The sequence below is a fragment of the Magnolia sinica genome, chromosome 13, assembly GCF_029962835.1.
Source record: "Magnolia sinica isolate HGM2019 chromosome 13, MsV1, whole genome shotgun sequence".
In the NCBI taxonomy this organism is placed as follows: domain Eukaryota; kingdom Viridiplantae; phylum Streptophyta; class Magnoliopsida; order Magnoliales; family Magnoliaceae; genus Magnolia; species Magnolia sinica.
In genome coordinates this window covers 47,947,270-47,970,160 of record NC_080585.1, presented here as the reverse complement: position 1 = coordinate 47,970,160, position 22,891 = coordinate 47,947,270, and the positions used below count along the sequence as shown (strand labels likewise).

The 22,891-nt window shown below is 37.2% G+C and overlaps 1 protein-coding gene across 4 annotated transcripts in view; it reads right to left on the bottom strand.

Annotated features, from left to right (window-relative positions):
* The window catches only part of LOC131223735 (bifunctional protein FolD 4, chloroplastic), a 32,267-nt gene extending 10,031 nt beyond the window's left edge, over positions 1–22,236 (bottom strand). For 3 of the 4 annotated variants that reach the window (XM_058219224.1, XM_058219226.1, XM_058219225.1), the window contains exon 1: positions 22,034–22,236. In XM_058219224.1, the coding sequence (XP_058075207.1) occupies positions 22,034–22,208 (175 nt within the window). In that variant the 5' untranslated portion in view covers positions 22,209–22,236. The remainder of the gene's footprint in view (positions 1–22,033) is intronic. The other variant, XM_058219227.1, reaches the window with a different exon arrangement.
* Positions 22,237–22,891: the final 655 nt, after the last annotated feature.

The following is a 22,891-nucleotide window of genomic DNA, read 5'->3' as shown; positions in this document are numbered from 1 at the left end:
ATAGACCCCTATTTATAGAAAAGTCCCTTCTAAAAATAAAACACTAATAATAACAATGTTCCAACACTCCCCCTCAAGTTGGTGTATGAATATCTATCACACCCAACTTGCTAGAAATCTCTTGCAACATGGGAGAGCTAAGCGCCTTTGTAAATATATCAGCCAACTGTTCTGTTGATTTAACAAACGGAGAAGCCAACAATCCAAAAGATACCATGTCAAATCACCACTTGATCTAAAAGCTCGAGCTATTAGAGGATGGCATATCAATGTATATCAAGGGATTAACACTCCAACACTCCCCCGCATGTGCGAGGTGGAACTCTGTACGGGAATGTACCTGGGCAAAGGTGGAGGAACACTCAACTCACACCATAAACGGCCTCCCATGGGAGAAAATATTCCAGTGGCATATTTGCTACTTTTGGGATTCGAACACAACCTTCTACTTTGATACCATGTAGTTTTTGTGAAGAAGAAATGGGTGAGAGAGCTTGTAGAAAGAAGTTTATGAGAGAGGAAAAAGCGTTACCCTCTCCTTTTTCTTATTCCTTGATATATGTAGGGTTTTTACAACTACTTACTCAATAACAAGCTATAAATGATATATTTAGAAATAGACCACTATTTACAGAAAAGTGCCTTCTAAACATAAAACACCAATAATAACAATGTTCCAACTGGTAAAAGATAACAAAATTATAAATCAAGCTCTTTTAAGAGATTGTTGTGGGGATTTGGAGTTGAGCATGATGCTTTATGGAGGCATTTTGTTGCCTACAAGCACGGGACGCGATGTGGGAGTGGTTCACCAAAGAATCCTTACAATACAAAGCTTCTTGAATATGGAGAGTTCCTTCTAGGAAGTGATTGTTTACGAGGCAGTGGATGGTGCTTGAGAATGCTTTTAGCTTGATACCTATTGTAGAGAAAAACCTCTGACAAAGTTTGCAATGCTATTCAAGGTATGTTGCAAGGTATTACGTATTGGTAACGGTGTCCATAATGGTCACCACCATTACCGATACAGGCATCGGTCGTAACGGCCGATATGGGGGCATAACAACCATTATGACCCCCATAATGGATTAAAAAATTGCCCGAAACATTCAGAAATAATATTTAGAAAATCTATAATAACGTAAATATTCTAAATCTGCATCCAGTTTTTTGTTTTGAACATGTTTATGGTAGTGTAACGGTCCACTCTATAATGAGAGTGTTGTATTAGGTTGTTCGGTGAATTTGTGAACATGGTCGTGCGTCTCTAATGTTTACACATCACAATCGAGCATTAGAATTAGAAATCGGGAAAAAATGCATATATACCACTTTTTCGATTGCTTGAAAAAATAGCCCTCAAAGCTTTTATTCACCCAAATCACTCCAATATGCATATATACCACTTTTTCGATTGCTTGAAAAAATAGCCCTCAAAGCTTTTATTCACCCAAATCACTCCAATATGCATAACGGCCATTACTGCTTATTGCCGTTACAAGAGGCGTAACGGCCATTACGCCCCCATAATGGTCTCTTCTTTAAAAAAGAAATTTTTAAAATGTCGGAAAAATCTGGAATATTGAGAGGATTCCAAATATGTATTCTTTTGTGGTTTTGAACATGTTTATGTTGGTTTAACGGTCCGCTCTCTAGGAAGAATGTTTTCTTGGCCTATCCGATGATATTACTAACCTAACAAGTTTAGATTGACTCCAATTTTGCCCAAAATTCATGCAAGCTATGACACTTATCCCACTATCCACATCCCTAAACATTTGACATTATTACCCCCAATTAATTTTAAGAAAAACTAAAAATTAAACTCAAATGAATAGCGTCTCCAATTTGGGGGACCACTCGAAAGCACCCAAATTGATCCCAAATTCATGCAATCTATGGCCCTATCCCACTAATGCATATCCTTAAGCATTTGACATTATTCCCCCCAAAGAAATTTTAAGAAAAAAATTTGAAACTAAATTCAGATGAATAGCTTCACCAATTTGGGGGACCAATTGGATGCCCCCAAATCAGTCATGCGAACTATGACACTCATCCCACTAATATAATTGGCCCCAAGTTATGCTTATTTTATCATTAGACTATCAAATCGGTGGACATTTATTATATGGTTAAGAATTAAAAATATCCAGTACTCCTATTTCAACAAACAAGTGTCCACAAATCAACGGTTAGGATCATCATGACTTTAGTATTGTGACCTAACAACAATGGGCCCCACATTTTAATCAATTTAGTTTTATTTAGAACATGCCATGTGTACAAATTTCCAAGCGCAAGTGTATCAAGCTTCATATGCCACCAGAGTATCGTATAAGGAAAAACCAAAAGGTCTTAAGTTAAACCAGTTGGACCATAAGCTACAATGCACTCAATAGATAACTTTCAACTAGTTAAGCACATGTGAAATCCAACCTTTCCAATAGATTGGCCCCAAAATGAGAGTCACCTAGTGCAAATATCATCCATATCTACTCATCAGGTGGCCTACACCATAGAAAAAAAATATTTAGCCATTAATAAATAGTAAAATGCAAGTGTGGTCTACTCAAGGAGTGAATATGCCTAAGTTTTGTAAAAGATGATCTTAGTGATAGGGCCAACCTATTGGATGGATTGGATGTCTCACAAACATGGTGTGCCAAAATGGTTACGTATCGGCCGTAACGGCTGATACGTAACGGTAACGGTGGGAACCGTTACGCGTTTCGGGGTCGTATCGGCCGTTACCCGATTTTGTACCCGTATCGGCCGATACGGGCCTGTTACAGGGCGTAACGGCCGTTACAGGCCGTAATGGGCCCGTATCGGCCAAATAACGGTAACTTTTTTTTCCATTTTAAGCTCTATTTTTGCTATTTTTTTGAAACCTCTTGCTTCCAAGCTGTTTCTCACTCCTTCTACTACTAATTTCGACCGACCTTGGCTAGGTATCTAAGATAAAAACACATTATATTACGGATTTTCTTGAATTAAAGCTCGGTGGGCCATTTTTCAGAAATTCGTCAAAAATAGGTATTTATACTTTTTTTAATATGTTTTGCTGTTTTAATCATGCCATATGATGTGTTAATCATAGTAGAACATGTTAATGTGCATTTTACAGATTTGGGGTGCCATTTAATAATTTTTTATATTTTTTTCTATTTACGCATGAATTTTGGCCCCTTTTTTTAAAATTCGAAAAATCAATTTTTAATGGTTGTTTTGCTGTTTTAATCATGCCATTTGATGTGTTAATCATAGTAAAACATGTTAATATGCATTTTACAGATTTGGGGTGCCATTTTATAATTTTTTATATTTACGCATTTATTTTGGCCCTTTTTTGAAAATTCGAAAAATCATTTTTTAATGATTCTTTTGCTGTTTTAATGATGCCATATGATGTGTTAATCATAGTAGAACATGTTAATGTGCATTTTACATATTTGGGGTGCCATTTTATATATTGTTTTATATTTTTTTCTATTTACGCATTTATTTTGGCCCTTTTTTTGAAAATTCGAAAAATCATTTTTTAATAATTCTTTTGCTGTTTTAATGATGCCATATGATGTGTTAATCATAGTAGAACATGTTAATGTGCATTTTACATATTTGGGGTGCCATTTTATATTTTTTTAATATTTTTTTCTATTTACGCATTTATTTCGGCCCTTTTTTTGAAAATTCGAAAAATCATTTTTTAATGATTCTTTTGCTATTTTAATGATGTCATATGATGTGTTAATCATAGTAGAACATGTTAATGTGTATTTTACATATTTGGGGTGTCATTTTATATTTTTTTTATATTTTTTTTCTATTTACGCATGAATTTTGGCCCTCAAAAATAATTGCAAACACCTAAATGTAAGATTTTTTCATATTACATTCATTCTAATATATCTATCATTGATAGTAGATAGTTAGAAAATTAAATATATGAATTTTGTAGACAAATTCAGGCTATCTGGTTCATAAATTCATCAGACAGTCCGATACAACTTCTCACCAAAGAGTGGACCGTTACACCACCATAAACATGTTCCAATTTATAAATGAATGTATATTTGGAATGCTTAGAATATTCCAGATTTAATCCATATTTTTTCATATTTTTTTGGAGAAAAAAAAATTTTGCGCAGTTACGGGCCGTTATGCCCCCGTATCGCCATTACGCTCCCGTATCCGTATCGGTTTCGGAGGGCACCGTTACACCAACCGATACCGATACGGGACACCTTGCTCAGAAACATAAAAAGTTGGAAGTTATTTGTTGGTGGACCATAACTTATACTCTAACCAGAGCCATGTTGTAACATATTTTTGAAGAGAGAGAGAGAGAGAGAGAGAGAGAGAGAGAGAGATTTCTTCCCCTTCAGAGAAGAGAATGTTTCTGTGTACAAAGAGCGACGATGGGAAACAAGAGGAGAAAAAGAAAAAGATGCAGGTACTTTCTTTTCTTCTCAGATTACTGTGTAATGGCCCTAGGCCATTACACTCAGCCCCCATAACGGACTGTTACGGTTCTTTTTTTCTTTTTCTTTTTTTTTTTTGCTTTTATTTCCAAGAGGGCTATTACGACCCCATAATGTGTATCGGCTCAAGTTGCTACCGTGGTGTAACCAATATGGCACACCTTGAGGCTATTCAATTTAGCAACTGCAAAAGAAGCGAAGTCACTCCTAGTGCTTTATAGTGTCAAGGAACACAGTACTTTGGGACCCAGGTATTCGTAGAAATATGACAGACAGAGAGGTGGAAGAGTATTATCAGATTCTAGGAGAGGCTCCTAAGCTTAAACAATCTTTAACAGACACTAGATGGGTCAGGGGCATTCACTGTGAAATCCTTTTATCAAATCGTTAAAGGTGGTGCATGAGACTATCAGGAGCTTTCTACAACAAGGGATTTGGTTGCTCAAGGTCCGCCAATGGTCTTTGCTTTTGCTTGGCTTGTTGATTAGACAAATACTTATGGTGGATAATATTTGGAGTAAGGGTATGATTATCGTAAATGGTTTATCTTGTTAGACAGGCCACATGCCTTATATAGCCGATTCTATAGATAGACAATGTATAAGTAGAAGATTTTGTATTTATCATTTTACCTTGTATAGTCGTTGTAAAGCTCTATATATTCAACCCTTCAAGGTTGTCTCAAATACATAGGAAAGCAAAGGAGAATCATTTTCCTGAAAGCTTTCATCGTTTTCTCTTTGTTTACATGGTATTAGAGAAATACCGATCCTAATTTGGCATCTTCTTCATCACCAACACCACCGTCTGTCAGATCTAGCCCTCCCCTGTCAGATCTGGCTCCTCCCCTGTCAGATCCGACCCTCCCCAAGCACGTCCGATCTTCCCCAGGCCTGTGCACACGCCCCTGCGCATGACCCTGTGCACACACCTGCGCACGCACGTCCTTGAGCACCTCTCTGCACACATCCCAGCCGATCCCTACTGCTACACCAACTGCTGCATGTCCTAATCTGTTGATCTGTTGTTGTCTACTGTTGCATCCAATCCCTGTTGATCTGTTGTTGTCTGCTGTTCTGATCTACTACTGTCTCTGTCTTTTGCTGGTTACTGTTCTGATCTGGGGCTACAAGGTACTTTCTTCTTTAACATCGTTCTTATCTCTTCCTATCTATGGATAAAGACTCCCGTACAGAGGCCCCACGATGTAGTTTCGATGGCACCAACGACAATCTATGGGCCATTCACTTTCAAAGTTTTCTCAAGGGTCGTAGTTAGTAGGGACTGATTGATGAATCTGTTACTGTCCCCGCTTCCACCGATGCCGACAGAATGGCTAAGTGGGAAATGAAAAATGGACGGATTATTACCTGGATTCTCGATTCGGTCGATTAATCAATAGCTGTTAGCCTTATACCACATCGCACTACCAAGGCTATGTGGGAGCATCTCCAGACAATATATCAACAGAGTAATGCGGCTAGGTTATAATGCCTGGAATAAGATCTGGTTCACCTTATTCAGGGTGACAAAAGTATTCAAACTTTCTACTCTACAATGGTTACAATTTGGACAGAGATGGCTATGATGGATCCAGAATTCCCAAATGACTTTAAAATATTCCACACAATGCGCGAGAGTACGCAAGTTAGACAGTTTCTTATGAAACTGCGTCCGGAATTTGAGCATTGCAGGGCTGCTCTCCTGAATCGTAGCCCAACTCCTTCAATGAATTTGGTTATTAATGATTTATTAGCCGAGGAACAACAACTGCAAGTCCTCTCTCAGGGGACATCTCAAGGACCATCTGACCTGGCACTTGTTGTATCCACCTCTGTACCAAACCGTGGTTCCACTCCTTTAACTTGTCACGGCTGTAACAAAGTGGGGCATGTCGTCACTCAGTGCAAAGATTGGTGCACTATTGTCGAAGGACTGGTCATGGTATTCAAGACTATCATTCATGTGCTTATGCATCCTCATTCGGCCATGGACGTGGGGGTCGAGGTCTTGGCATTGATCGTGCTCTTTCTGCTACTTCTGCACCTACTTCTTCTGAGCCTTTTGTTAGTGATACTGCATCCACTGGTTTTGTTGAAGGTTTTTCCTCACCTTTGACTCCTACAATGCTCCAGCAAATCGTGCAGCCCTTTCTACTGTCGGTATGTCAGGTATAACCTCATCTTCTCCATGGTTCTTCGATTCCGGTGCTTCCAATCATATGACTAATGATGTATCACATCTTCGCGATATTCGTCCCTACACTGGCAATCAGGCTATTTCTACTGTGGATAGCATTAAACTACCCATTCAGTCCGTTGGTTCATTAACTTTCTCTCCTTCTAACCATCGCAAGTTTACCCTTCGTGATGTGTTTCATGTCCCTAAACTCTCCTCAAATATAATTTCTATTGGTCAACTTACATCCAATAACTGCTTAGTCATATTTCTTCCAAATTATTATTTTGTGCAGGATCTGGTAATAGAGAAGGTACTTGGGAAGGGTAGGCAGCATGGATGTTTGTAAGTGTTGGACTTTCACCCATCCGTTACTCCAACTCGTTGTTTCTTTTCTCCCTCTTCCTCAGATATTTGTTCAGCAAATAAAATATGGAAACTCTGGCACTTTTGCCTGGGTCATCCACATTCTGATCATTTGATTCAGCTCTTTTCTTCTGGCATGTTAGAGTATTTATCTTAATAAAAGTAATTTGAATTATTCTTGTTCTTCCTGTTGCCTTTCAAAAAGTAAGTGTATTCTCTTTCCTGTAAGTACTACAAAATCATCATCTATGTTTGAACCGGTGCATACGGATGTCTGAGGCCCCTCCCCAATTATGTCTCTCTGGACTACGATATTATATTATATTCATTGATGATTTCACCCGTTACACCTGGATTTACTTTCCGCACTCTAAGTCACAGGTTTTTGAAAAATTCAAAATATTTCATTCTATGGTGGACACTCAATTTCGCGTAAAAATTCAAACTCTCCACTCTGACTCAGGGGGAGAGTATATCTCCACAAATTTTCATACATATCTTCAGGGTCATGGGATTAATCATCAGACCACCTGTTCTGATACTCTACAACAAAATGGGGTGGCTGAACGAAAAAATCGCCATATTGTTGAAACTGTCAATACCTTAATGACAGCTATGAGTATTCCTCGTTCTTTCTGGGCGAAAGCTATGATGCATTCAGTCTACTTGATTAATCGGTTGCCAACCACAGTCCTGAATAGTAAATCTCTCTACTTTGTTCTTACTGGTTCATTTCCTAAATATTTCACATTTTGTGTTTTTGGTTGTGTATGTTATGTTTATCTGGCATCACGTGAACGTAACAAACTTTCCCCAAAATCAGTCAAATGTATGTACTTGGGATTTGTAGAAACTCAAAAGGGTTTTCGTTACTATGATCTGATCTCTCGTCTTGTACGGGTATCAAGACATGTTGTTTTTCTTGAGCATATTCCCTTCCATTCATCTGTTCCTCCTTCACCCACACCAGATTCTCCTGGTCTTACTATTTTTCCTGACATTCCGGTTGCCTCGAGTACACCTCCTTGTCAATTGCAGGTTTATTCACAACAACCACGAACAGATCTATCACCTACTACTCTCCCTACTGTACCGGTAACCGATCCTGATCCTATCTTGGTACGTCATTCCACTCGTGTACATTGACAGCCTGATCACTTGATATACTCTATGTCTATCATGAATACTACCCTGGATACTGTATCTATTCCTACTTCATACCATCAGGCAGTCAGTCATGATTGTTGGAAGAAGGCTATGGCAGAAGAACTTGCCGCATTGGATGATAACCATACGTGGGACATTGTTACTTGACCTACTGACCAACAATTAATTGGCAGTAAATGAATTTATTCTGTGAAGCTCAAGTCTGACGGATCATTGGATCGATACAAAGCTCGGCTTGTCACTCAGGGATACAAACAAGAACACGGAATTGATTATGATGAGACATTCGCTCCTATGGCCAAGATGAAAACTGTTCGCACTCTTCTGGCAGTATCATCAGTTCGCTCTTGGCCATTCACTCAGATGGACGTGAAAAATGCTTTTCTTCATGGAGACATCCAAGAAACAGTATATTTGAAACCTCCTCCTGGATCTTTAATCCCTGCCAATAAAGTCTGTCGCCTGAAGAAAGCTTTATACGATCTCAAACAGGCCCCTCGGGGGCATGGTTCCAACGATTTCATGATGTTGTTACAGGAGCTGGCTTTACTCAAAGTGGTCATGATCCATCTTTATTCTTGTGCACCACTGAGCATGAAATCGTCATTGTTCTCGTATATGTTGATGACCTACTTCTGACTAGTATCGATGATACTGGCATCTCGGCATTAAAGGAAGTTCTGAAGTCATCCTTCAAGATGAAGGACCTAGGACATCTGACTTACTTTCTTAGACTTGAATTTTCACGTTCTATACGTGGAATCCTGCTCGGCCAGCATAAATATACCAAGGATCTTCTTACCTTGGCCTCATTAACGAATAAGAAGACAGTTCAAACTCCCTTGGAACTTAACGTTCAATATGGCCGTGACGATGGTGAACTCCTTGAGGATCCCACATTATACTGTCGTTTGGTTGGGAGTCTGGTTTACTTAACAATGACTCGCCCTGATATTGCCTGTACGGTCTAAGTTGTCAGGCAATTTGTTTCTGCTCCTCGGACTCTCCATATGACTGCAGTATTGCGCATCGTACGGTACCTACGTGGTACTCTGTATCGATCTCTATTCTTCTCATCCATGGCCCCTCTAGACCTTCGTGCTTATTCAGATGTTGACTGGGCCGGTTGTACTCTCACACGCAAATCTACCACTGGCTACTGTGTTTTTCTTGGCACTTCTTTCATCTCTTGGAAGCGTAAGAAGCAAGCCACTGTTTCCAAATCAAGCACAAAAGCCAAGTATAGAGCAATGTCAGCTGCTTGTAGTGAGATTATCTGGTTACGTGGACTTCTTTCTGACTTGGGCGTTCATCTACAAGATCCTACGCTACTCCATGTAGATAATCTGAGTGCCATTCAGATTGCCTCTAATCCGGTTTTCCATGAACGGACAAAGCATATTGAAGTTGACTGTCACTTCATCTGCGAGAAGTTTCAGTCTCGGCTCATTTCGCTACCACATGTCGCATCCCATGATCAGATTGCAAACATTCTCACGAAGTCCCTTAACTCTGCACGACACTCATTTCTAATTAGCAAACTATTACTTATCGATGACCAGCATTAGTTCGAGGGGGGATGTTAGACAAGCCACATGCCTTGTATAGCCGATTCTATAGATAGACGATGTATAAGTAGAAGATTTAGTATTTATCATTTTACCTTGTAAAGTCGTTGTAAAGCTCTATATATTCAACCCTTCAGAGTTGTCTCAAATACACAGAAAAGTAAAGGAGAATCATTTTCCCGAAAGCCTTCATCGTTTTTTCTTTGTTTACACATCTATGCATGAGTAATACAAACTAGTGAATCATCTTTTTATCCACTATCTATTTGTGGCTAAGAGCTTTGAAGGTTTTTTTTTTTTTTTTTTTTTTTGCATGCTTAAATACAACTTGGGTTATGTCCCAACCGGTTTTTTTAGTTCTTCCTTAAGTGCAAGGTATTCCATAACGATAATGGTGGATGTAACGGCCACCACCGTCACCTTTGCAATACGGGTGTAACGGTCGTTATAGGGGCCATAGCAGCCATTACAGTCTCTTTATAATTATTATTGAAACAAAATCCAAAAAACCTGTCTCAGCCCCGTTATGGGGCCATTAGGGCCTTTATGGGAAGGAGTAACGGGCCGTTATGAGGGTTATAATGACCTTTATGGGTTTTTTTCCATAACAGACGTTATGGACTTTACGACCCCGCAATGTGTAATGGTTGTCACTGTTACCTTTACGTAATGGCCATAGATCTGAAAAACGGTATCGTATTGGCCAATACGAGTGTACGGTATCCGTATTGGCTTGATACAATACGTAATACGGGCATATATCGCCCGTATCGGTATCCGTTGTCCTATATTGGGTCGTATCAGCTGATACAGGTTGTATCGGTGCCGATATTCTGTACCCATATCAGTCTAACCGATACGAGTATAAAAAGGGCCAAAACGCCCCTTTCTTTCCCCCTTTTCGATCTCTCTCCCTCATTTATCCTCCAAGCTTTCAAATACATCAACCTAAAGGGATTTTCGGTGCCATTAATAGCAACTTGGAAAATCAAAACATCATATTTCAGCTGATTTGAAGGATCAAAACAGTTTGGGGCTGGTTTTCAAAAAATTGGAAAAGACGTTTAAAAAATCCATTTTTTTTTGTCGATCCTTGTTGTATATTTATGTTTATTATACTCCTAGATCAACAAAAAAACTACCAAATTTGAATATCTTTTTTAGCATTTTGGGGGGCTTTTTCTTGCATTTATGCCTGATTTTTGAATATTCTTCGAAAATAGCTTTCTTTAATCTAATCTCAATCTGTAGAGGCAACCCATTTCCCCCACCTCGGAATATATATATATATATATATATATATATATATATATATATATATATATATATATATATATTAAATCTGTCTAAAAATCTGTAAATTCCAGAATTTTTGTAATTTTTAAAAAAATCTAATCATAGATCTGGAGAGGGGATGCATTTTTTTATCAGATCTACACATCAGATTTGATATATAAAAAATTGGGAATCTCAAAATTTCTGAAATTTCCAGAAAATGTTTTCTTTTTCAAATATATTGCTTTGGGGAGGGGGGCTAATTTATTGTTTTTGGTTTTTTTCGGTTGTTTTTTTATTAGATCCGATTAATTTGTTGGGTTTTTTTTGTTCAAATATCATATTTAGTTTCTTTAATTTCAATTTTATATATATATATATATATATATAATGCATGTCTAGGGAGATGCAAATTGATGCAAATTAAGTTGCTTCAATTTCAATTTCATATGCTTAGTTTCTTAGTTAATGATGCAAATTGATAATACATTTTCTTTACTATTTGTGGTATTTGTGGCTTTGTGGCTTGTGCAGACTGTAGAGCAGCCATTGTTGTATAATTGTATTTGTTGAGATGGCTGGAAATGAAAATGAAGATGTAGGGTGGAAGAAGGGAGTAAAGATAGGTGGGAGTAAATAACAAAAAATGAGCAAGTTTTGCAGTAGAAGTGTGAGTGGGGGCGTAACCCGAATAAAACAACACTTGGCCCATCAACAGGATCATGTTTCAGGGTGTCCAAGTGTCCCTCAGCCAGTAAGGGAAGAGATGAAAAAAACTTAGAAGAAATTAAAGGTAAAAAGGAGATGAGGGAGAAAAATAAGAAGACTACGCTTGATGCATGTAGAGTACAGGTGTTTGGGGATCCTACGCTGCTGCCTGATAAGAACATTAAGTTAGGGGAGGATTCAGATAGAGAGGTTGCGATTGCGAGGAGGGAAAGTTTACGATCTCAACAGGAGGAGTGGCGTCAAATGTTTGTGAGGACTGGTTCGGTTTGGGATGTGGGCGAGGGGAGTGGTAGTGGTAGTGGGCATGACAACAGAGGATTATTTGGGGGGCACTAGGGGCGGGGTTACGTCATGCCTTTAGCACACGACGACAAAAGCCACAACCTTCTCAGCCCAACCCCCTCCCCATATTCATAATCTTGATGACGAGAGGAAGCCACAAGCACTTCCTGGTGATGAAACAATGTTTAGAAAGGCTACTAGCAAGCAAAAGAAATCGAAACAGATATGGTCAAAGTAAATAGTGGATGATCTTGAAAAGAAGGCTGCAAAGTTGTTCTTGCAAAATAGTATTCCTCCATATATTGTCGATTGCCCATACTTTCAGGTGTTTGTAGATGCAGGAGCTGATGTAGGGCCTGCGATTAAAGCGCCCAGTTCTTATGACATAAATTTGAAGTATTCAAATGAAGTGTACCAGGAACTGTGGACTTATGTACAATCATTTAGAAGCATATGAGCAAGTAGATGATGCACAATCATGTGTGATTGTTGGACTGGCCCAACCAGATTGAGTATGATAAATTTCATAATCTACTCCCACTTGGGTAGAATCTTTATTAGAGCCATCGATTCATCCGATGAAGTGAAAAATGCTAAGTATATATTTGGACTAATGGATAAAATGGTAAAAGAAATTGGAGAGTAATGTGGTGCAGATTGTCACTGATAATGAGGCATCATATAAACTAGCAGGAAGACATCTTATGGCAAAGAGGCCTCATCTGTTTTGGTCACCTTGTGCAGCACACTGCATTGATATGGATATTGGGAAGAAGCCTAATGTGTTGATACTGGTTGAAAAGGCAAGATTAATCATGAAATAATTTTACAATCACAATTGGATAATTGCTCTCGTGAAGAAATTCACAGGCGGGCGAGAGTTGTTGAGGAGTGACTAAATTCGCCACAAATTTCATAGCCATGGAGATGTACAATCATAGAGGGGCACTTAGCGAGATGGTTGCATCTCAACAATGGCTCAACTTAAAGTATAGACAAAATACGAGAGACACGCCTGTAGAGATGTGCACAATTATAAGAGACAAGTATTGGAAAAAAGTCTAAGAAATTATGAAAGCACAACCATACACTTTGGGTTATGAACACTCTTTCCATCCGGCTCTAGTTATTATGGATATGCAGCAGCGGCACCTCTTGCACAGCAACTGGCGCAGTCAGATGATGACGAGGACGTGGAGGTCAAGCAACCACTACCAACCAGATTTTCATTTTGGTAGTGAGGTGATTGGTGAGTTTTTATTAAGACTTAAGAGTAATGTTTTTTTCAAAGATTATTCACATTTAAGGAACTGGTAAGAATTAAGTATTTCTATACTTATATTGTTACATACACTTGTCATACGCATTCTCCAAGCAAGCACATACTAGTAATTAGACTAATGAGTAGTGATACTTCTTAGACATATTAGACTATTAGCAATATATGATATCAATTTATGACATATATCATCAGTTCATATATTAAAAAATAAAAAATAAATAAAATAAAATAAAAAATCAACACTAGAAGTTACAGATACAGTAGGTCAACTTGCCGGGATAGCATTCTTACCAAAGAATGCTCTAATACACCATTGAATACATGGTCAAAATACAGAAAAAATAAAAAAATAAAAAAATGATAGATTCATGAATATCTCTTTTTTTTTTTCCCTATTTTCTGATATTTTTTCATATTTTTTTGCTTTAAAAAAAAATAATAATTGGCCGATACGGGCCCGATTCCGCACGCGACACCTTATCATATCATTTTTCTGTGGGGCCGATACTGTCATTCTGAACCATGGTAATGGCCTTTATGGCCCATAACGGCCTTTATGGCACAGCATGCTTAATTAGTATTGTGGGATCCCTAATAGGAAAAAGCAAGCGCTTCGAATGATGCCTTAATAGTGAGTTTGTAGGTGGTTTTTTTCCTTTTTGAAAGGAAGCCTAGGGTCACTTAGAAAGAAGTAATCGGACTTTTAATAATAATAATAATAATAATAATAATAATAATAATTTAAAAAATGGAAGGGCCAAAAGGGATTTTTGCAGATTGAGGAAGGTAGTGGACTGGGCAATTGGAATAGATGAATTTGAGGTTGTAACATGGAAGAATTAAGGGTCTCTTATGCAGAGCTATAATTTTGCATCCATGGATGATTCCTCATCATCTACCATGTAATCTTAGTTTGGACCTTCCACCTCTTTTGCCTAGTTTTAGTAAAGTTCCCGTTACCAGTCAAAAATTGTTGAGAATTATAAAATAGCTAAGGGGTTATTTGGATGTTTGAAACTTCTGTAAAATGCAAGTGACTTACAAGTAAGTACTGGTGGTGTTTGGGGCAAAAAACTTACCTGTAAACTGTAACAATAAGTGACTTTCACCTATAAGTGACTTACCCCATAAGTCACTTACAACTTAAGGGGATGTTTGATTTGTTGCAATTCCCTGTAAATAGATGTAAATGGGTAATAATTACTTACCTTGTTATTCCTTGCAGTAATGTACGATGTCTCAAATGCGTCTCAGCTAACGTGATGACTATACCGTGTTTACATGGCAAAACATTGTGGGCCCCACCATGATGTATGTGTTTTATCCACATCGTCCATTCATTTTGCCATATCATTTTAGGGCATGAACCCAAAAAATGAGGGAGATCCAAAGATCAAGTGGACCAAATCACAGGAAGCAACGGGAATATGATGCCCACAGTTGAAACCTATGTAGGGCTCACCATGACGTTTATTGGAAGTCCAATCTGTTCACAATGTTTTCAATAGCGGTAGCGTGATGCGTAGCCTCAACCCTCTATAGCATGTAGTGTAAATACGTAGCGTGTAGAGTAAGCTACATGATACTTCTATTTTTAATTTAAAAATAGGACAAATATAATAAATAGTGAATATATATATATATATATATATATATATATATATATATATATATATATATATATATATATATATAAATGCCTAAAAGATGATTCATTTTATCAATTATAAGCATGTTCAAAAAAGTTATTAGTTATCATTTATCAAAAGCCAATCCACATATATAAGCCAAATCAAATAATTATCACATCAACAACTTTCTAAGCAAACCACTTTAAATAATAATGTCTACTTGAAACCACGAGTCACGATTATGAAAAGAAATAAAAATCTCATAGGTTAAAAGTATCAAGTATAATACAAGTGTCACATTCCTCAACATTAGAAACAAAGAAAAAGTGAAAAAAAAAAAAAAAAAATAATAATAATAATAATAATAATAAATAGTAAAAAAAATACATTATAGCTTATGCTACAGACGCTACGTGCTACATAGTTGTAGCGTATACTACAACCCCTGTAGCGTACACTACAGGGGATTTACACTATTTGGGATGCTACATAGCGCTACGGGCGCTATTGAAACACTGTCTGTTCATAAGGTCACAAAGACATGGATGGAAAACATAAATATCAGCTTGATCCAAAACTTCTATAGCGCCCAAGAAGCTTTCAATTGTTGGCATTCAATTCCCACTGTTTTCTACAGTGTGGTCCACTTGAGCTTTGGATCTGCCTCATTTTTGGGCTCATGCCCCAAAATGATCTATCTAAATGAATGGACAACGTGGATAAAATACAAACATTATGGTGGGGCCCATAAAATTTTGGTTTGGCAAAAAAACTACATGAGTTTTGATGTCTTTCATAGGGTGTACCAAATCGGTTACGTATCAACCGTAATGGTTGAGTCCGTTACGCTATACGAGAATCGAACGGTGACCCCCCAATTGTTTGCTTGGATCGGCCGTTATGGGAGCCGTAACGGCCGTTATGCTCCATGACAGCCATTACTTCCCCATAATAGTCAAGGCGTAACAGTAAATAAATAAATAAAAATTAATTTAATTTTTTAAAATTTAAAAAATTAAAAAAAAAAAAAAAAAAAAACAGCTAGTTTTATCATCTTTTTATGTTGTGATTTTTCTCATTTTTAGGCACTTTTCTCTTCCAAATTCTTTCATAAACTATTCTACTGTAAATTCCGACCACTCTCAGCTTGTATTTGAGGATCAAAACAAGTTATTTGAAAGATTTTATTGAATCGAAGCTCCGTGGGCCATTTTCCAAAAAATCTTCAAAAATAGGTATTTATACAATTTTTTTCTAATCTATGTTGTTATGGTTTAATATGATGCGTTATTCAAATTAGAACGTATGAAAGTGCATTTTAAAGATTATGCAACTGATTTTCTTCTTTTTTTCCGGGACTATTTTCGGTCAATTTTTAGAAATTATGACAAAATATTATTTTTTCAATATTTTTCTGTTTTAATGGTTGAATATTATGTGTTAATGATAGTAGAACATATAAATGTTATTTTTACAGATTAAGCAATTGATTTGGTATTTTTTTTGTATTTACGGACTATTTTTGGCCTATTTTTAAAAATTACGAAAAATCTAATTTTGTTCAATCTTTTCCTATTTTAATGATTGAATATGATATGTTAATGATAGTAGAATATATATAAATGTTCTTTTTTACAGATTACGCAAATGATTTGGTATTTTTTGGATTTTTAAAAAATTTCAAACTATTTTCAGCCTATTTTTTTAAATTAGGAAAAAAAAATCAATCTTTTTTCTATTTTAATGGTTGGATATGATGTGTTGATAATAATAGAACATATAAATGTTCTTTTTACAGATTATGCAATTGATTTGGGTTTTTTTTTTTCTTTTTTTATATTCTTTCACTATTTTCAACCTATTTTTAAAAATTAGGAAAAAAATTTCACTCTTTTTTTTGTTTTAACGGTTGAATATGATGTGTTAATGATAATAAAACATATAATTGTTCTTTTTACGGATTATGCAATTGATTTAGTTTTTTTTTTTTTTTTTGGTTTTTTTATGTATTTATGGACTATTTTCTGCTTATTTTTAAAAATTAAGAAAAGTATGTCTTTTTTTCTTATTTGATGATTGAAGAAGAATGTTGTATTAATATAAGATGACATGATGTGCTTGAGTGCCATATTGTCATTATTGATTCAGTCTTCTTCTTTTTTTCAAATTAGTGATTGTATATTTATATATTTTTTTTATTTTGGATAGGTTTTGGAGCTTCGTAATCATAGGGTTTAGTACTTAATTTCTTTTTTATCGATTAGATTTAGAAGAAGTTAGAACATTATTTCATTAATCTATTTACAAGTTTTGAGATTTAATTAATTAATTCTCTTATAAAAATTGTATTTAGACATAGAGAATTGAGTAAACTCTCACATATGTCATATCTATATAAGAAAACGATTAGCTAACATGGAGGTGAGGATATTGGATAACAACATTGTCAGAGGGTATGTGGTGGTGGGTACCAAATGAAGTGCGACTATTATGATAGACTAATAATTGGTGGAATTACACGACTTCAACAACATTTGGTACATCGAAAGGGTCAAGTTGCAAGATGTACCAAAGTGCCAAAAGATATAATGATTTTGATGCAAGCCAGTTTGGATTAATCGAAAGGAAAACGAGTTGCTATGCAGAAGAAAAAATATGCGATTTTGGAAGCGGCCCGACAAGAGGTGTTTGGTCCTGAATATATGGGCGTTCATGATGAAGAAATCATTGATTTTGATGAAGATTTAGATCAAAAAATAACTATAGCTAGAAGATAGAGCGTGCACCTTGCTCATGAAGAAGAACGTCGGTGCATGTTTGGCAGGGGATCTATACGTGATACAGGTGGGGCAGTGCAACTAGTAGTGTGACGGCAGCTGTAAGTGGGGATAGGTTGGGTAGATTACAACATATGTTTGGCAGTCGACGAAAGGCATCTTCACGTAATGCCCATGTGGATGTAGATGTGGAAGAAGATGAGTCAAGGAGACCCTCTATTGATCCGATCCTATTTAAGAAAAAAATCAACTAAACAAATATGAAGTAAAACTTCCATTAAGAAGCTAGGTAGGGCAGCGGCAAAGTTATTTATACATGCCAACAAACCCCCTAATGCAGCCAATTTTCCATATTAGCATGTGGTAATTGATGCAGCAACAAAAGTAGGTGAATGAATTAAAGCTCCTACAGCTAGGGAGATTAGGTAAAAATAAACAAATGCAGAGCATGCGGATGTGAAATCATGCATGGCTACCTTTAAACTCATATGGGAGGCCAAAGGATGCACGGTCATATGTGATGATTGGAATGGCCCAACCAGACGTAGCATGATCAACTTTATGATGTATTGCCACTTGGGAACAATGTACCATAGTCAATTGATGCATCGGATGAAAGAAAAAATGTTGCTTATATCTTTTCCCTAATAGATAAAATGGTGGATGAGAATGAAGAGGAGAATATGGTGCAGATTGTTATAGATAACAAAGCAACATACAAGGCTGCAAGACAAAAGTTGATGATAAAGAGATCACATATATTTTGGTCACCATGTGCTGCCCACTGTATTGATCTTATATTGGAAGATATTGGGAAAAAAAAGAATATAAAGGAAATGGTCGAAAGGGCAAGAGAAGTGACGACATTTATTTACAATCATAATCAAGTAGTTGCAATAATGAGGAGGTTTATGAAGGGAATAGAGTTGCTTAGGCGTGCAGCAACTAAATTTGTAACTAATTTTATAATCTTGGAGAGTTTGTACCAACAAAAAGGAGAGTTGAATGAGATGTTCGATTCTCAACATTGGCTTAACACAAAACATGGAAAGAAGACATCAGGGACACCGATTGAGGTTGTGAAGACCATAAGGGACAACAAATATTGGAAGAGTCTCCAAAAGATCTTAAAGGCAATTCAAGGTGATTGTTCAAACTGGGAGGTCTACTAGAGGATGATCGAAAGGAGAAAAGAGATAAACAAGACAACTCCATCACAAACTTTATGCAGCAGATTACTATCTAAATCCTAGATATAGATATGCCCAATCATTTGTTGCGGATGATGATGTTCGTGTCGGGCTAAAGAATGTGATAAAGAGATTAGAGCCTCACTTAAATAATCAAATAAAGCCGTTGAATGAATTAGATACATATGGAAATTGTCAGGGTAGCTTTGGAAATACTTGTGCACAACATGTACTATCTAGGTTGTCATCTGCTAAATGGCGGATGAATTTCAGAGAGAGTGAGAAGCCTTTCCAAAAACTTGCAGTAAGAGTTTTGAGCTAGATAACATCTTCCTCTAACTGCGAAGGAACTGGAGTTGTTTTGCACTTATTCATTTGAAAAATATGAATATATTACAAACTAGGACGTTGGATAGACTTTCTTTCATGCACTACAACATGAGGCTAAGAATGCGGCGACATCATAGGAGCATTATTGCAGCAGCCGCCAGTGACACAGACTATTGTCCAATAAACTTAGACAATATTTATGAGGATGACGAACTGCTTCTACCTTGGTTGGAAGCAAGAGAAAAACAAATAGAATAAAATAGTAAAAAATTGGAAGTGGATGACCCAATAATATGCAAGGCGCAACAAGAGAGTCATGCATTTGTGTTGGACATATAAAGATGGGTAGATTTCATGCAAAGTCCAGCTCAGTGGAAGAGTACGAGCAATAGTAGTAGCGAGACCGAGACAAATGATCATGGTAGTGATGGTGATGATGCACCTGATGTTAATCCCGCTTCTAGTGTTGCTCGACACACCAGCATACAGCCGTCTACAGATTGCGAGGTCGATGAGCATTAACAGAGTACGTGAGGTCAGACTTATGAGTCTACTGAGTCCCGCTATATACAATGAGAGGAGGTTGGCTCCAGTGGTGCACCGACGAGAGGTTCAAAACATCAGCAACAGGCTTATGGTCTCAAGCATTATGGATATTCTTATGGCCGATAAGATTATATGGAGGCTATTCCATTACATTCATGTTGGAGTAGTCCTGATCGATATGTTCCATATGATTAGAGATATCCAGATACAAATCCAAATCCAAGTTATCCATAGCAGCCCAAGTATGAGCACCAATATAACTATTCGATGAGCATTGGTGCATATCCTTACTCGGGGTCAGAGTTGTTGCCTAATTAAGATTAGTCGTCCTCTGGTTTTATTGACTTGATATTTCCCTTTGGTGTTGGATATTATGGATATGTAGCACCTACTCCACACCCACAACCTGATGATGACGAGAACGTGGCGGTCGAGCAACCATAGCAAAGCAGATTTTCATTTTAGCGGTGACTAGAGAGTTTTATTAAGGTAAGTATATTTTTTAAAACATTATTTACATTTAAGGTAAGTATTTCTAAACCCATTAACCACACATTCATTAACACTGCCGAAATTGTGCTTAAAATAGCTCTCTTGACAACCAATCAAGTAATTCTTAATCAAGTTGCAAGGGAGTAAATTAAACACTATTAAAAATTTTTTACTTTTATATCTTAAGGATAACAGGACGGGAATTATAAGAGAGGAGAAATCTCTAGCATGTTTAAGACTTTAAATAGAATAAAGTAAACATTGTAATTTATATAAGTCCTCACTTCACACTCCTCAAGGACAGGTATGTACTGTAGAATTGTAGAGTAAATTATGAAAAATAATAGGAAACACCTAAAAATGTGAGATATTTTAATATTAAATTCATTCTAATATATCTGTCATTAGTATTAGATAGTTAGAAAATTAAATATATGAGTTTGCGATCAATTCCAGGTTGTCAAGTTCATAAATTCATCAAATCACCCGATATAGCTTTCACACCAAAGAGTGGACTGTTACACTACCATAAACACGTTTAAAATTATAAATGAATGCATATTTGGAATATTTAGAATTTTCTGAATTTAATATATATTTTTTTTTAATTTTTTGTAGAACAAAAAAATTCTGACCGTTACAGGGGGCGTATCGGCCGTTATGGCCCCGTAGCCATATTGGTAACAGTGGGCATCATTACACCCACTGTTACCGCAACGGTACACCTTGGTCTTTTAGGTTAAAACACCTCCTCTTGCCAAACAGTGAAAACTTCTCATTATTATGCTTTTACTACCATTTACCAGTAATTACACCCAGCCAAACAAGTCTTAAAGAATTTACAGGCATCCAAACGCAACCTAAAAGAGACAATTGCACAACGCCGGTGTGTTAGTTAGAGGCCTTCCCTTTTCTCACAAAGGTCATGAGCTCAAAACTCCCAACCTCATTTTTATTTAAAAGAACAAAAAAATAAAAAGAAGAAGAAGGCAGTTTATACTTTACGAGTGACTCAGTTCAAATCTCAGCAAGTTTCGTTGTGCATAAAGCATCAGCAAGTCGACTAAACAATCCATGTCAAATCAGAGCTGAGTTACTCTGAGGAGCGGGTTCCCAGTTACTTTGCTCAAAACCTCACTCAGACCAGTTGACTCGGCCGAATTTCCAGTCGAGTCAGCAAGTGTTAGAACTATGGTAGCATGAGTTGTATCTCAATAGAGAAAGAAAGCAATTATATGATACGATGTGTAAAGGACTTACAGAAATCTGAAATTAGATAGAAAAAGGGAGTGATAATCTACAACCTGACCTGATCAACTTCCAAGCAACCATTTTCCATCTTGTGGTATTCCAATTCCCAAAATGAAGAAAGGGTTTATAAAAATCAATGAGACTGGGTGTAGATATTGATTACGCTAATGGAAGGGAGATTTTGGTCATTCGCTCGTCAGGTGTTTGCCTTAATTCCTCAGATAATCAGCAGCAGCAGAAGAAGAAGAAGAAGAAGAAGAAGAGTGAGAGAGAAACTGATTGATTTTCAAGCACCCATGTTTCATTTCGTTGTCAACCCAATTCTCAAAATGGAGAGAGTGTATGGAATTCAATCAGGCTGTGCAGTAGATATAATTACAAAACGGCAATGGAGTTTGGATATAGGCTCGTCAGGTGTTTGTGTTAGTTCCTCAGAGAAAGAAAGACGGATAGGCAAGGGTAGTAGTTTCTTTCTTAAGCACCTGGATTAGGGAGGAGCGGCCGAGTACAGCTTGGAGGAGTCCATATGTCGGGAAGGTCGAGGCCGAGTATCGGAGTAGAAATAGTAGCAGATTTCGTTCTGTAGCGACGGTAGAAAGATTTCAGAGCGGCTTTTGAAAAGGAAGGAGCGACCTTCTTTGATATCTGAGCTTGCATTTTCCTCTCTCTCTCTCTCTCTCTCTCTCTCTCTGTTTTCAATCCGGCTTTCCTAACTCTTCCCGGCTACCATTTGCGATTGGGCAGTTATTTGATATCTGGTAGTGTATGATGGTTGATATGCTGGCGCTCAGAAACTGTACACGTGGCAAACACCAGCATAAAATAAACCGGTCTTTATATAGGACCTTCTGTAGACAGATCGTCGTTTAGATTAATGGGAAATGTTTTATTTAATTAAGGCCGTTGGCATTTGTTCTCTTTACCGTCGTCCACTTAGTTGTCCAAGCAGTTTGTTAGGGAATAAGATCCATGTAACTTTCCGTTTACGAGGCATCTCGTTCGCGCGATTTTCCACGTACGCAATTAGTTATTACCTGCGTATCAAGTCTCACACTTATCAGCCTAGGTAAGTCTTTTGTCTCTTCTAAACCAGGGTAGTGAATGGGCCGGTCTGGGCTGGCCCATTGGGCTTTTAAGCTTCAGCCACTTTGGGCAGGATTTGAGCTAGGGCTGTCAACAGGCCCGGCCTAGGGTTGGCCTCTGCCCAAATTTTGAACTGTTTTGGGCGGGGCCATCAAGCTGAACCTAATTAAAATTTTGATTTTGATAGCCCTAAGCCCAGTCCATTGATAGTCCTAATTTGAGCTGGAATATTAGGCCGAGGGCTGGGTTGGAGCTTA